Source organism: Maniola jurtina, chromosome 11, assembly GCF_905333055.1.
Source record: "Maniola jurtina chromosome 11, ilManJurt1.1, whole genome shotgun sequence".
In the NCBI taxonomy this organism is placed as follows: domain Eukaryota; kingdom Metazoa; phylum Arthropoda; class Insecta; order Lepidoptera; family Nymphalidae; genus Maniola; species Maniola jurtina.
In genome coordinates this window covers 3,868,120-3,885,565 of record NC_060039.1, presented here as the reverse complement: position 1 = coordinate 3,885,565, position 17,446 = coordinate 3,868,120, and the positions used below count along the sequence as shown (strand labels likewise).

General features: G+C 35.3%; 1 protein-coding gene across 2 annotated transcripts in view; it reads right to left on the bottom strand.

Moving 5' to 3' along the window:
- Window positions 1-15,368, bottom strand: part of LOC123869688 (ATP-binding cassette sub-family G member 1-like) — a 76,636-nt gene extending 61,268 nt beyond the window's left edge. For both annotated transcript variants that reach the window (XR_006796947.1, XM_045912678.1), the window contains exon 1: window positions 14,856-15,368. Coding sequence is in view for 1 of the 2 variants with exons in the window: in XM_045912678.1 (XP_045768634.1) it covers window positions 14,856-15,087 (232 nt within the window). In the remaining variant the exon portion in view is untranslated. The remainder of the gene's footprint in view (window positions 1-14,855) is intronic.
- Window positions 15,369-17,446: the final 2,078 nt, after the last annotated feature.

The following is a 17,446-nucleotide window of genomic DNA, read 5'->3' as shown; positions in this document are numbered from 1 at the left end:
ATTATAGAAGGAGTCATCAGTCAATTCCAAGGGTATGTTTTTATTTCCTTGATGCTTACAGAGCACCGATATGTTATTATTGTTGTAGTTTTATTGTCTTTTTACTGGTGAAAAGGTCAGCAATTTAATACCAATAACAAGAACTTATTTAAAAAAAAACGGCCAAGTGCGAGTCGGACGAAAGGTTCCGCACCATCGTACAAGAAATCTAGAACTAGTATAGTAAAAATTTGCAACTTAATGACGGACAGAACCATCTTGATGAGATTTAGTAAACTAATTATATTTTACCGGGAACACAAATCTTTAATGTTTTATGATGTAACCGCAAATTCACGGTTTTTGGATTATTTCCTTTACATGTGCTATAGGACATTGCTACCTGCCAAATTCAACGCTTTTTTACGAGTGAACAGATACTTACTTGGGAATACATTAATTTGTTCTATTTGCACGCTTTAAAAAAGCTTTCGTGTAAAAAAGTCAACGGGGTTTTGATTCTCTTGACGGGTCTTAACCGACACGACAGAAAGGTAGACGACGAAGTGATCCTAGAAGGGTTCCTTTAGGCGTTGTCCTAATACAACGCGAATTCGCGATCATCGCAAGTTCGCGCGAATTTTACTTGTACGAATGCGCGATCAAACGTACTGATTTCGAATAAGTATTATGCGACAGCTTACAGCCCGTTCCCACTTGTCGGCTGTCGGACCCGGATTTTAATCGGATGTTCCAGTGGCAGAACATTTTGACACAAAATTGGTTTCAGATAAGTGTGAATAGTTTCATATAAAATGTTCTGCCACTGGAACATCCGATTAAAATCCGGGTCCGACAGACGACAAGTGGGAACTGGCTCTTAGAGGCTCGGATCCCTAAAGACCACCGAAAACTTGTATTTTAGATTTGTGATTTGTATTCACAATGAACAATAGAATATAATTGAATTAAACCATAAACACGTAGATGTTAACGTCACGACGTCGTAAACAAGCTTTACGTGAATCATGAGTTCCCGTCCGATTATAATCACATAACTTATCGCGGCGTCTCTGCGCTTAGCGGGAGCATGCTGAGAACATTATTTATTAACGTTTAATAAAAGGCTTGATACAATAATTTTTGGAGTTCCATACTTACTCAAAAATTAGAAACGGTACACTTTATAATACCTATAATATTATTATCTCGGTGTACGGCTGTTATATAGGTAGAAACGTATAGCTCACAAAAAGCCGGTGTTAAAAAAACGGGCCGAATTGAGAACCACCTCTTTTTTGGAAGTCGGTTAGAAAGAAAATTATCGGCTGTGAACTGGTGTTACCACAGATTTAAGAAAGTTCTGTGGGTGTTACATATCCTATATCTGACGATTTCAATTTATGCTATTTCGTACTCCGCTGTGCCACAATCTAAGAAAGTTAGTTAGTTGTCTATGTAGTTTGAAACTAAAATTTGAAAATAAGTGTAAATTAAAATATAATACCCCCCACAGGTGAAGGTTACAGTGACTAGAAAAGACCTAATACCTAACTTTCAAACCGCTGAACCGATTTTCTTGGATTATAGCTAAGAACACTCTCGATCAATAAAAAAAAATGAATTAAAATCGGTTCATTAGTTTAGGAGCTACGATGCCACAGACAGTACACACGTCAAACTTATAACACCCCTCTTTTTGGGTCGGGGGTTAAAAATCACGTATAGGTATCTATCTACTGGCGGCTACGTACCTACCTAGATACTCGAGTCTAGCCTAGAATACAATCGCTGTTTAGCTGAAGGAAACAAGGTTTTCCCTTCATTCTGTACAGCTAGCGGGAGCATGCTGTTACTGAGAACATTACTTAAAGGCTTGATTCAATTTTTAATGTTCTGTACTCAAAGTTAACAACAGGATTAGGCCAGGATATTTGTTAGCATTAAGACTGTCTTGTACTTATTATTTTAGCTGTGCTGTAAAAAATATAAAGTAAGCGAATATAAAAGGAGACGGGTGACACGGAAAGGTCACATATATTTTCTGTACCTACGTGTTGCATTAATTGTTATAATTAAGTACAATGTTAAACTGTGGCGTCACCATTCTATACCATCTTCTAGGTATCTATACCATCTCATCATAGATGGTATAGCTACTTAAAAATACCCACGGAAAACCAGCAGTGTAGAAAGAAAAACAAATAACATAAGCACCTGGCTATATCTATAGATACTTAAGAGGGCTCTCTCCGTCACTCGTTTCATACAATCGTAGTTCCAATTTCATTTGAATATTAAGCAACCAAAGTCCATGAAATTTTGCAGACATATTTTAGAAACTAATATCTTAGTCTGTGATTTTCCAGATTTCTGTTAAAATATTCGGTTTCAACGTTACGCGGTCTTAAAAACTCTAGAATATGTCTGCAAAATTTCATGGACTTTGGTTACTTAATATTCAAACGAAATTGGAACTACGATTGTATGAAACGAGTGACGGAGAGAGCCCTGTTAATATAAGTAAAAGTAAGTTTGTTTGTAGGAAGTAGGTAATTTCTGGAACTACTGGTCCGATTTTGAGAGTTCTTTCACCAGTGGAAAACTACAGTATTGTTGAGTGACACAGGCTATATTTTATGTTCATTTAAAAAAAAATTAGATTCCTACGAAATAAGCTACCCGTGAGAAGCCGGGGCGGTTTGTTACTCAGCTATAAAATTAAAACTATAATATAATCGTAGGTAAGTATGTATGTACGAGTATGTTCTGTAAGTCGATAAGGTCCGAAGTTTCAACAGAAATAGAACTTACTTTATCCTTTTATTATCTTAAGATATCAGAAGAAACGTTCAACAGCAACAATTGATACTGCAAAATTTGAAGTCAAAAGAGCAATTGTTGAAAACTTTACCAACTCAAGTGTAACTTGCATTGAAGATAATATCGAAGAGAATGAACAGTTTCCAATGATCAACAACTGGGGAACACATTGTTAGTTTAGCAAGAAACAGTTAAAAATTATTTTGCTATAATCCGCCAACAGGATAAATCTGTATGGTCAAACATGCAGTTACAAGCTAAGCACCGCTTACCTCCCCAACCAAGCCAAGCAATAAAGCCAAGTTCCCAAGCAAGCACTGCCACCACCATTCACATGCAACACCACACAAGACTTTTCCACTACTCTCGACGCACGTTTCGCCCCGACACCGGAGCATCCTCAGGAGATTTTGACTTTACAATGCTGTATTGTCAAGTGACGTTCTAATCAAATGCGCGGTATTATATACTGTTATTTAGTCCCACAACTGTTGCCCCGCCCATTACCCCCCTCACCCCCTGTACTACCCCCGCCCCCCTCCAGTCTACCCCTTCCAAACAAACGAAGCAACGGTGAATTTGAAACATTAACTTGTTCATTGAGTAATTTAAATTGATTATTATTATTATGTTTTATTATTTCTAATTGTTCGAACATGCTCAATCGAAGACCTTTATCGCAAGTGTGTAGGATTTTATATGAATGGTCGGATGATAATTTGTGTCCACTATCTAGGAGATGTTTAGCAAAATGTGATTTTTGGGGTTGGTTGTTCCTAACCGCGGCTAAATGTTCTTTGTAACGTGTTTCAAATTTACGACCCGTTTGACCGATATATGTGGCTTTGCAGTCTGAGCATTCGAGTTTATAAATGCCGGATTTTTGTTTGTTGTTTAATTTATCTTTACCGTTGCAAATATTTTTAAGTGTATTATTAGTCCTAAAGTTTGGCGGAATTCAATGTAGTTTTGCGAAGTGATTCTGAAATCTGATAAGGAAATGGTGAAAACAAGTTGCTTTTATTTTTAAAAGTGCTAGACAAAAGTACTAAGTGTACAACTTTAGATAACCTAACTTGATATTATAATTGGGATGATGCATATTATGTCAAAAATAAATTATTTCTTAGGAATTAATTAAATAGAGGGTCTTCCAAAATTCGTAAAATCCATATCCGCTGTTAGTTTTAAGTTTGCTAACCATTTTAAATTATCGATATAATTTTAAAAAAGACGTCATACTTAAAACGCACACAACTCCGAATAAGTGCGAGTCCAAGTGCGAGTCAGACTCGCGCACCGAGGGTTCCGTATTCGGGTATTTTTTTCCGACATTTTGCACAATAAATCAAAAACTATTATGCTTAAAAATAAATAAAAATCAGTTTTAGACTGTACAAGTAAAGTCCTTTCATATGATACACTTGGTATAAGTTATATTACTTTGAAAATTAAAACACATTTTAATTATTTTTTCTGTGATGTAACCAGAAATTCACGATTTTCAGATTTATTTCATGGTTCTAGGTTAACGGGAAGTATACCCTTTAGGTTTTCAGACAGACAGGCGGACAACAAAGTGATCCTCTAAGGATTCTGTTTTTCCTTTTGAGGTACGGAACCCTAAAAATTAGAGGTAGGTAATCGAGCCCACGGATAGGAAGCCGACAGACCCAATGCCAGTTAAATAGAATAGAATAGTATAGAATAGAATAGATTTTTATTCAAGTAGACTTTAATAAGTGCTTTTGAATTGTCAAAATAATTTACCGCTGGGTCGGAATGAAGTTCCTACCGAGAAGAACCAGCAGGAATCTCGGAAACGTGCGAAGCCAGGGCAAATCAATAAGTAATTAAAATTTTTGCCTGCGATGTTACATGCACGAATACCAGACATGTTATTGTAATACGAGTATATCTAAGCTGGAGCTATTTAAAATATAATATTTAATCTTATTTACAAAGCAAATTAATGGCAAATTCCTCTGCAACTTGTCAATTATTGTGACGTGATGTGATCGTCACGCCAGGGTGATTATACCTCGGGCATAATATCACAATTAAATATTAAGTTATGTGTTTTAAGTATAACTTGATAGATACTAAGTAATTATTTTTCGTTTACAATGTATAGCGAGTTTTAAAATGTACCTACTATTTAAATTGTAACGATTTGTATAATAGGTAGGTAATTATTGAACTTTGCCTTGTATTCTTTTTAGGTACCTACGGAACACTAACAAATTAAAAACATAACGACAAGTGAATTCACATCCGACGTTACTTGGTTTCGGAATAATTTAACGTGAATTTAACCTTGCACCTTTGTGCCCTTTGACACCGAAATGGAAACACCACACGTGACTTCAGCGTTGTGTGATGAGTTGATGACGTACCTATTGTAATCTCAATGTCAACGACTCCTAAAAACGTAGGTATCAATGTGTGCGCACATGAAGGGTTCCATGCTACCTGTACAAGAAATAACACGTTATTTTTTTAAAAAAACCGGTCAAGTACAAGTCAGACTCGCGCACTGAGGGTTCCGTACTCGGGTATTTTTTCCAACATTTTGCACGATAAATCAAAAACAGAATTTCGAGATGACTTTGGATATAATTGTAATTACAATAATTATTGTAAGAATCCATATGCAGATGTACCTAGTAAGAAAACTACAGAAAAATTATTTACCTACCGTTTCAGATTATAATTAAAAAAAACTTTCAGTTTTTTTTTTCTATCGAAAAATTGTATACAATCATGTTTCTATATTTTCATACATACTTTCATAATAATTTGGATAGCTCTTTTTTCGTTGATTTACTTAGGTTAGATACCTACCCAAAAAGTACATATTATTGAAATATTTAAGTTAATCTACCTACTTATATAGTTGCAGTTTAAAATATGGGCCTTTAATACGCTTCTTTCAACGTATGGACTCTTTAAATTAATTAAAATATAATAATGCGAACATCGTAAATAATAAATTAGACTTGCGTGAAACTAAGTGCCTCATTATCATTTAGATTGCATAAAAGTCACTGAGGCATTGACTGGTTACGGATATAATATTTATTATTACTTTCATAATATCTTCATTTATAATGATGATACTTAGCACACAAATTATATTATTATTTGCTTTAAATGACATTTTTAAAATTGAAACCTTCTCAGACCTGGGCGCGTTTGGAACCCTCGTAGCTTTAGTTTTAAGTTTACGTAATTAATTATCACCACTATTCATCTTACAAACTAACAATTCTGACCATCAAAAGGTGTACAATAGTACCTATTTTTAACCCCCGACCCAAAAGAGGGGTGTTATAAGATTGACGTGTGTATCTGTGTATCTGTTTTTTTTTTGTTTAAAGGTGGGTTGATCGAGAGTGTTCTCATCTATAATCCAAGAAAATCGGTTCAGCTGCTTGAAAGTTATCATTTCTTTTCTAGTTACTGTAACCTTTACTTTTCGGGGGTATTATAAATTTTTAATTTACACTTGTTAAATAAATGATTTTGAGTTTGAGTTTTTTTTAAATTGACGAATGATGTTGTATGTAGAAGTTTTATCGTGTGAAGACTGTGGCAAGTTTTTGTTGTGGTCACTGAGGTACGAGTACCTACCTTCTGATTTTCTCTTTGCAAAAGCGTTTCCTTTTACAAAGAAGAACTTAGCATGGTTATTGTAAGATGATAACCACTGGAAGGAGAACTTTTCCTTACCCGATTTGGGTATGAATTACACAGGTTTCCAATTCAGTCGAAAATTGTTATTATAGTTTGCTCTTTTGAATGGAAACCATTTTGAAACATTAGAGGATTCCCTCAGTCACCAGAGAGCGAGTTATTTGAAGTTGAGAAATAAACAATAATCACTAACAACACAAAGGAAACGCATCGTTTGTTACATGTTTGTTCGTACAAACTTTTCGTTTCACGTAAAAATAGCTGACCTTCTACTTGCGCAGTAGACGGTTTATCGATTTAATGTTATTCCAAGAGAGGAACAGCGCCAACGGGGGAATCTTTTCCGGCGCGCATTGGTTCATTACTTCAAACTTTCGTTTTGAAGGCTGTAGCTCGAGCTTTAGTCATTACAATTAATAATCTACACTAATATTATAAAGGCGAAAGTTTGTGTGTATGTGTGTATGTTCGTTACTCTTATTGTTACTCTTTCACGCAAAAAGTACTGGACAGATTTGGCTGAAATTCGAAATGGAGATAGATTATACGTTGGATTAACACATAAGCTACTTTTTATCCCGCAAAATCGAAATTTATAGAAACCTAAATCCACACGGACGAAGTCGCGGGTATCGTCTAGTATATCATATACCCTTGTGCAGATACGAGTACATCCCCTCCACTGATGTCCAACAACTTCTGTACGTGAAATGAAATTGTCTAGAAATTGTATTACAAAATGTCAAAGGACCCGCGTTGAACACTGTCCACGCCGCTTCTTGGTTTGTTTGGTTCATTCAAGGTTTCAGATAGAACGGAAACATGAAAATCATGGAGGAAATTGAATTCGCATGAAAGCTTTCATGAGCGGGGTCTTGACGGACAGTGGCTCCTTCCTATATTTCTGACAGCTATCATTGCTCTTGTGATACGTACTTTGTAGCTGTATGAGATAGCCAATTTTCAGAGGGTTATAATGGTCTGAGAAACTTTTTAAATATGATTTTGAAGAATACCACAAAGATTTTAAAAAGGTTGTAACCAGAACGCTACCAAAATGAAGACAGGTGATAGTACTGATGATTACTGATAAGATATCATAAAAAAAAACTACCCGAAAAATACCTGCGTTTTTAAAAGTCTATATCTAAGTCTACAATCTAAAGCCATCGTAAGCGTATGGTTTTTTGGACGGTTGGTGGTTGTTGTGCTCAGAAATAATAATAAAATAAAGTGCCTAAGTATTTGTGAAAGTTAGAGCTACGAGTATGTTCTATTAACTTTCTAAAAACGGTGTTAAAAAATTAACTATTTGTTTGGAAGCATTAATAACCAAGTATGTACGAGTATAGTCATAAGCCGCGGTAGGCCTGCAAAGTTAAACAATATCGCTTAAAAGAGGTGGTTGAATGGAGAAACTTTGTTCATTAGTTATATGTGGAAAGGTGCCCCCATTTCTGATGGGCTGCTTGAGAAACACAAATAAACCCCTAGTAGCCAAGTACCTACTATAATAAAATATACATACTTTGTATGTATGTAGATGGTATTTAGTTCAAAAGATCAATAGACACACACCATAGACGGCACCATGGTATACAAAAAAAAAACTACGATATGAATATATACTGATAAATACAAAAAAAAAACATAATATCATCAATCGAAGCAAGGTAGCTTGCGTGGATCTGTATTTGTCCGTTCGTCCGTCCGTCTGGCGGCCATTCGTCCGTGAAAACCTCATAACTTCTGAATGAATGCACATTCCATTCCATTCCATCAGCCTATACGCGTCCACTGCTGGACATAGGCCTTTCCAAGAGCTCGCCACCAAACACGGTCCTCCGCCTTCCTCATCCCCCCGCTCCCCGCTACCTTCTACAGGTCATCGGTCCAGCGGGCTGGAATTCGTCCCATACTGCATATTTTGAATTTCGAAATTGGATTTTGAAAATTTGGACAGGACAACGTCTGTCAGGTCTGCTAGTTTATTAAACTAGAGTAAGGTATATTAGATGTCTTCGTACTAAACTGTACCTCGCCTTTGTCTGGTATATATGTTGGTCAAGTATTAGGTACTTGCACCAAGTATTTATACAAAGGATCCCGATCGGAATATCTACTAAGGCAAGTTTGTGCGGTTGTCTGTCTTTGACTATCAAAGGCTTCTATTTTAGCTTGTCGTCTAATAGGTACAAAGCAGTGCCTATATCTACCTAAACGAGTCAGTTAAGGCATCTTCTTAATTTAATCGCTCTGGAATATTTACTGATAATATGTAGTATTTCTATCTGAATTCAGATATTTTGGAAATTGTGGAAGAATGTAAGATTGCGTCGTTCATTTAATCTGCTTTCAGAGCATTAAAGGTAAAAACTGCATAAAAAAAAGAAATAAGTAGGCACAAATATCTAATAGCTATTCAAGCCCATAGCTACTATAATTATTGTGATGTGTGGAAAAGTGTATTTTCATTTAGGTACGACTCTGTACGTATAAGCCGTAAATTGAAATAAAGTTAGTATGTCTTATTTAGCTTTGTAATTCATTCTTATGGCATAATATTGTATATCAAATCTTTGAAAAGAGCAACCGCCGAGTTTCTTGCTGGTTCTTCTCGGTAGGAAAGGCATTCCGAACCAGTGGTAGATGCTTTTGACGATTCAAAAGAACTTGTAAAAGTCTAATTGAATAAAAATATTTTGCATTTGAATTTGAATTTGAAATTTATGAATATATATAATAGTCAAGTGGAAACTATCGATAAGAAAATGTAAAGCCTCTAAATGCAAGGACTAAGTGTGGTAGCACTCTTTGGGAAAGGCCTATGTACAACAGTGGAGGTCCGCAGGCTGTAATGATGACGATGATGAAGAACCTATCACGTTGAAAACGTTACTCGTGCTACGTTTCCATATTGTGGCTAATTCTATTTTTGTCCACAATCACTCAATTAAAACATATTACTATCCCTTTCATAATCCTCCCTGCAAAGAGAGAAAGCACTAGATTTACACCTGTCAATTTAGCTGTTTAGATTGTGTATAACAGAATTAGACAGACCGTGTGTTTTCAGCCTTAAGTGTTTGAATATGATTACTCCAATTCTCAAGCAATCTGGCACAGCAGATCAATGCCAAGTATGCCGTTCATGACCAGCAGCTTTCATACAATGCAAATCATCCGAGTAGGTACAACTAGAACCTAAACGGCAATTATTATCTCATAATTTATGACGTTCTTCAAGGTTCATCATTGGTCAACTTTGTAAACAATAGAAATGGAGACATAATAATAATATTATCTAGGCACACTGATTTTTTGCATGGATGTAGATAATGGACCAGCAGCTTTCATACAATGCAAATCATCCGAGTGCACAACTAGAACCTAAACGGCAATTATTACCTCATAATTTTATTATTATGACGTTCTTCCAGGTTCAGCATTGGTCAAAATTGTAAGCAATAGAAATGGAGACAGGACTTCGTCTGTGTTGGCGTTAGCTGGCGGGCGTGCTCTACCTTTTTGGAGTGTTTTTTTTTTGTTAAAACTGACTGGAAAGCACTAGCTAAGGGGGTGCCGTACGTATGTCGGCGAGCGCCGGCACAGACGGGGTCCATACTTGTATAGTTTAACTAACTTGTTACAAATAACTACAAACTTGACATTGGCTAATTTTTGTAAAGCCAGACGAGAGAGAAAAAAAAATGGAGACATGATCATCTAGGTGCGACTTCCCAACCCCACGCAGCCTTATCTATCCTACCCCTAGAGTATTTTTGTGAATAAGAAAGTCGGTCACTCCGGTCCGTCGTTACATTTCATAAACTATGCTCAGTATTTTATTATCATCATTAGATTTGTTGTGAAATGACCAACTCGAGTTGTTATTTAACCATCTGGAAGAATTTGATCAAATCCCGGTTTTTACCATTTCACTGCGACATATCAAGACATGATAATATAGAAGATGAAATAACATTTTTTTACCTGCCATTTCTGCATCGTTTAGAATGCCTAAACTAAAGATATAATAAAAACCACCTACTTAGTAATATAACTCATTATACGTACGGCACACATAATATTTTTAAGACGCGAACCTACATCCTACAAAATGAAAATAATCATAAGTAAAAAGATTTTGAAAATAAATACAATAATAGTATGTTGTAAAGATACGAAATTGTCATCCCAATGTAAAATAATGATCTTCTTAATTGTTTTCTGTGTATCGTCCATAAACTGTACATCACCCCATCATTATAAACCTAGGTCATGGTTATTTGAACATGTTGATAAACCTTGGCTTTGTTTTTTTATGTAGGCTGTATAGGTGGTATCTAGGTATAATTAATAATCCCTTACTGAATGCATTCGCAAGCTAATCATCACTAACTCACTGCCTTATAGCTAGGTTTTTACCCGACTGCGGCAAAGCCAAAAGGAAGGGTTATGAGTTTAGCAGTCTATACGTATGTATGTATGTTTGTATTCAGATTATGTGTGTTCCACCGTAGCGCCTAAACTACTGGGCCGATTTAGATAAATGAGGTGTCAATTGATTCGTTGTATAGGTCCGGGTGACATAGATGTATTTCTGTATTTAAAAAATATCCACTCTAAATTAATAAAGAATCTTTTTTTTTTTTAATCGGCGATGGTGGGTAGGTATAAATATAGGTAGGTACCTAAGGAAATATTGACATAGAATATTCGGGAATATTCGCAGTTTATTTATTGATTTCTTATAATAAACAAACACTTAATAAAATATTATTAGCACTCAATAAATATGAATGGATATAACTCAATCATAACTAAGTTTTGTTCAAGTTTGATTTATTAAGTGAATATTAAATTTGTTGTCGTTAGATTAATATTTCAATAAATTTAAATTTATTATGATGAATAACTTAAAGTAGGTATAAAATATTTCTTATGGTACATTACGTAGGTAATTCAGTCATCTAGCACTCCTTTTAAACGTAGTAGGTATTTGTATTAATTAATTTTTGCAACCGATTTCATCAAGAGTGAAAAAATCTATTCTTCAATTATACTTAGTGAATAAATTTTTGCTAAATATATTTTCGTTATACATAATATTAGCCCCTTAATTTCTCATTAATAAGAATTAAAAAAAGGCAGTTATTTTAAATTCATTAATTCTATGGACAGACACTTTAATTTTGTTAATTTCTATAGAATATGTTAGATTTTAGAACAGCTTTTATGTTTAATAACCATTGTAAATAACACTATTATGATCGACCTCGCAGGTACAGTGGTGAGCGCTGTGATAAGATGGGTGTAATGAAACTGCCTTACCCCTTCCCTTTCAAGTTAGCCCGCATACATCTTTGACTATATCATCACTTACCACCAGGTGAGATTGCAGACAAAGGTTAACATAAGTTAACTATCTAATCTAAATAATAAGACTTAAATATAACTTAAATTACTAATCTAAATAATAAAAACTACTAGGCGACTCGGTTACATTTAATGATAGTCGATCCATCATTCGCTGAGTTCGTGGGTGGCCTTAAGATCAAAAACTTACCCGACTCAAGGTAAGTCAAGGTTCGAATCAAATGATACAAACAAAAAGGTCAAGTGCGAGTCGGACTAGCTCAGGAATGGTTCCGTACCATCTTACAAGAAATAACACTTTTAAATTTTATCTTGGTTTTTATGGCGGCTATACCTATTGAAATATTTATTATTTGTTGTTATAGCGGCAATGGAAATACACAGTCTGCAAAAATTTCAACTCTCTACCTATTAACGTTCACGAGATACAGCCGGCTGACAGACAGACGAACGGACAGCGGAGGCTTAGTAATAACGCGTACGGAACCCTAAAAATGACATTATTAATAAGCTATTAAGATCAATCGCTTCTTTAATTGATTTGTAGGTAGTAATGTATTATTGGAATATTTATATCAATAAGGTTAATAACTTATTTGAATTTCAAATTGTTTACCTTTAGGTATAAAGTGTGTCATTTTATTAACATGTATCTATCTACTTGTAGTTTGAATGACCTCTCTGTTATTTTTATTGGAGTTTTAAATATGTAAGTACCACCTTATGGATACTTAGTTCAAAAAACTGGACAAGTGCAAGTTGAACTCGCGTGGAGAGGGTTCCGTACAATGAATATGTAAGTTCAAGTTTTATAATCAGGAACTATTTTCTGTATTTTTTCAAAATTTTAGTCTCAGTAATTTCTGTGTAACTTGAGAGAATGAGCCCTATCATTTGATATGTCGCACGGCAAAGCTTTCTAATATATTATATTATTAATTTTACCCCCCAAATATAGGCATCACAATAATTCATTTATGATTGTTTCATAGAAATTCATACTCTTATTCTTTGTGTATAAAATCTCAATTTAGTTGGTCGAGTAGATTTAGACCAAATTGGTTGTGACAGACGAACCGACAGACAAACTCACTATTTCGGTTTTTATTATTCAGACGTACGGACGTACGGAACCCTAAAAGGGTGCGTTGTACTATCATCAAAACCGTTAAGTACCAGAAAACGTAGGTACTTAACTGATAAGCAAATAGTAAGTGAGCCACACTTAACACTTAAAATATCCATTTATGTCAATTTATCGCTAAGTTCTTTTTGAGCTAACGCGAGTGTACTCGTATGTACTCATACCTATTAAGTACCACTGAGTTCCTGTTATCTATGCCTATTAAGTAAGTCATATTTTACACGTTCAGCTAACTTGGAATTTTGATTCCGGGAACCTTTAAATTTCCGGAGTGACGGGTAGGACTGTGCTTGCTTTAACGGGGAATCTTAACATCGTGAGGAAACCTACATGCCTGAGTCTCCATAGTTCTGTGCAGTCTTCCAAACCGCTCTTGTCCAGCGTGGTGGATTAAGGCCTAAGTCCTTCTCAATCTAAAAAGAGACCCGTGCTTAGTAGCGGGCCGTTTATACAGTAATTAGATAAGGCTGGCTTTAAGTTTTAAAACTGTTTGACTATGCCAGTAATTAGCACTTGAAATGTAAAAACTAGAAAACCATGTGTGTCTATCTACTTGCACTGTCAAAGTAACTATCTACTAGTAATTACCTAGATATTCATATTATAATTGTATGTTTGTATGTATAATTATTATAATAACAAAATATAATAAGTAATTAACATCAGCATTTTTATTGCCTAATTATTGATAAAAGAACAATAATATCGTGTCAGAATTTATTCAATTGCGTTGCTTACGACATTAAAAAGGAATAAAAATATTATAATCATGGATATTTTATTCCGTTTCAAGTCCGTTGACCAAAACCATTGTTTTAATATTATAAACTTTATAATCCAACATAATCTATACAGGATGTTTGGTAATTAGTATATAATGACGACACGTACCCATGCTACTTTGATCTGATAAATACAATGCTGAAGTAAAATGACGAAATAAAATTATAAAAATTTCCATCCAAAATTTTAATTTTTTTTTAATGTCCAAGTTTTCATGACCTTAACGTGCCCTAACTCACTGAGATCGTTGGCTTCGGCCTATCTAAAGATGGCCAAGTTAGGGCAAGTTAGGGTCATGAAAACTTTGACATTTTTTTTTTTTTTAATTTTGTATGGATATTTCGTAATTACACCTCAGCATTGTATTTATCAGATCAAAGTAGCATGGGTACGTGTCGTCTTTATATACTAATTACCAAACATCCTGTATAGGTATATCAACAGGGAATATTCCAAGTTGATACAACGAACACGATGTTCCTCTTTTATATTCCCAGTTTTACATCTTTAGAGAATTTCGAAAAATTAATGAAATGAGGTACTAGATACGAATGATTTTAGCGGCTAAGCTGATTCCTAATGCCATGGTTTCTAGTCTCTTTGGTTAGTACCAAATCTGCTGGAAAATCTACCTACCTCTTACCATACTTCCCTATTTCATTTTCGGGTTTTATGTGACATTCCATGGTTTGCCCGTATACCCTTCAAATGCTCTCCATCTATTTCTATAGGATGCATCATACCTCAAAAGTCAAACTATTAACTCATATTTTGAAGGTACTCTCCTAAGTTATAGCTAAGTCGATAGTAATAATCGAAATGTCAATAAAATGACGTGAACCTACCTTCATTCGTCAGAATATTGCCACTTGAACATAAAACCACAAACTTAATATTTTTAAGTACATACTTAGTTACCTAAGTATGATAAATAAGAGACTATTCAGAGATGGGTAAATACGCCTGTCTCATCACAAAGCATCGTAACAACCCTAACGATCAAAGTACAGACCTATCCTTGAAGTTTTTAATATCGTTTTAAATTTCTTACCTTTTCCCGAACTGACAGTGAATCCAACATCTTCAAAAAGTATGTGCACGGGTGGTCTTTTCGCCATGCGATTTAGGGCTTTCAAAGTTGAGCCGGCTCTTTCCAAAGCCGCAGGGGTCCATTGGTTGCCTTCATCTGGACTCATGTCCAACGGCACCACATCGTTGGCTGCAGATGTGTGGGCCAAAGCTGCCCCAGCAATCGCGCGACGAACCAAAGGGATGCTCGACATTTTGAATTTCGATCAACGCTTTTCAATCTTTCTAACACTTCATGTCACAATTTTTCAACTTGTTAACGTCGAATTCTATTTACTTTATGTTTCTCGAAGATATTGTTCAGTTTAAATCCTTTTAATTGAATTGTATCGATGTCAAACAAGAATAATAAGTCTATTTCGTCAGTTGTTGAACTATTTCTTCGATGTCAATTACGATTATGCATAGCTGCGCCTGCGTCTACGGACACGCGCATTCTACGTAAACGGCACCGGCTAACTAACCGCACTAACCACCGCCTGTTTCGACATAATAACTTGTTACCTTAGCTTCATTTTCATTATTCAGTGCAGATTTGATAAAAGTAACTTAAACTGAAATAAATTACATACTTAAATATTTAATCCTTAGATATAGTTAAAAGTAAGTTAAAATGCATACACTTAGATATACTTAGATATCTAAACGAATAGAATGTTCCTTCTTTATAGACGTATTCCTTGATTGCTGCAAACGAAACATTATCTAATTGCTATGTTTATTCACAAAACTAATGAAACTGTATATAAAGCATCTAAAGTAGGTATCAGGTATTTATTTGTCTCAATTTCCAACTACGGGAAGCCAGGTCTCATCAATAAACGGGTAAGTAGTTTGCTTGAATAGCAAGCTGATAGTCTTAAACTTAAGATAGATAGGTAGTTGCTCGATGTTGCATCCACAGATTTGCATGCTTGAATAAAATAGCAAAAGTTGAGAATATACCTACGTACTTATCTACATACTAATGGAGATCCTAGGAACAAGTTAATATACTAGTGCTCTTTAAGTTTGCACTTCCATTGCACTACAAATATATTTTATTCGATTTTATTTCTTGTAAACTCGAACATAGAAATAGTTCTTTCCCCGTCGCATCGTTACACAACTTTTGGAAGTCCAATCATCCGTAACATTTTAGCGTATTGTATTTTTCTGCCCGTCGGTATTCTGCCATCGAATCGGTCCGTCAATGGGCTCAAGTTTTGTTCACAGTTTGCACTTTTTTTCATTAGTTCTATTGTTGTCGCGAACTGTTTTTAGAGTTCTGGGATTTGGAGGCAAAAACAGACCCCTCAGTGTCAAAATTAAGCTACAGTAGATCAGAAAGAAATGATTAAGAAAACGATTTTACTATAAAGAAAATTCTGAGAAAAGTGGCGAAAAGGCATTACGAGAACGGACATTCTAAGACGGCTTGGGCGCTTTTACAACAATTTTCAACGGCTATCATGAATAACCTTGGCATGAATGTTAATATAACGATCTCATATAATCTAAAACGTCACTATTTTTGAGTTACCTGGCTTTTGGCTTTTCATTATCACCATACATATCAATATACATTTTATAGTTTGGATTAGAGATAAGAGACTTTCACACGAGCGTTAAAAATGCGTTGCGTTAAAACCCGGCGTTGCGCTGGAAATACAATAGTGCGCGATAAAAAAAAGCGTTGACGTATGAATAGATACTTGGGAATGCTTTTGTTCTATTTGAACGCTTTTTTTAACGGACGTTAAAAAAGTTCTCGTACGAATGAGGCCTAAAGGGCTGGTCGCGATTTCGTTGGCGTGGAACGTTAAATTTCTAAGTTAATAATTTTTCAGCGCAATTAATATCTATTTTTCCGGGATAATAGATTCCTTGATAATATTTATCATTCCCCAGGATGCAAGATGTAACGATTGTGTAGCCATTCCATTTTGCGATTCATTCAAGTGCAAACAAAAAAAGGGATTAAAGCGAGGGTGCAGATTGCAGAACCCTGGAACGGTTAACACGAATCGCACTTGTCCAGTTTTCAGCACCGATTATGGTCGATTGTCGGTCTAACGATAGATCACGCAACGATTACGCTTTGTACGTTGCGTTGTTGCGATGAATGCATTATTCATTTTGTTTTCAAGCCTTTTTTAACCCCCGACCCAAAAAGAGGGGTGTTATAAGTTTGACGTGTGTATCTGTGTATCTGTGTATCTGTGTGTCTGTGTATCTGTGTATCTGTGTATCTGTGTATCTGTGTATCTGTGTATCTGTGTATCTGTCTGTGGCCTCGTAGCGCCTAAACGAATGAACCGATTTTAATTTAGTTTTTTTTGTTTGAAAGGTGGCTTGATCGAGAGTGTTCTTAGCTATAATCCAAAAAAATTGGTTCAGCCGTTTGGAAGTTATCAGCTCTTTTCTGGTTTTCTTATTACTTTTATCCCAGGACCACCAGAGGTTACGTATTTTCTGACACAGGAAATATGTACGATTGAGTAGTGTTAGTAAGTACTAAGAAAGCATGCCTAGCCTACGTGCTAGCTTGCTTAGACGGCCAATTTTCAGGTA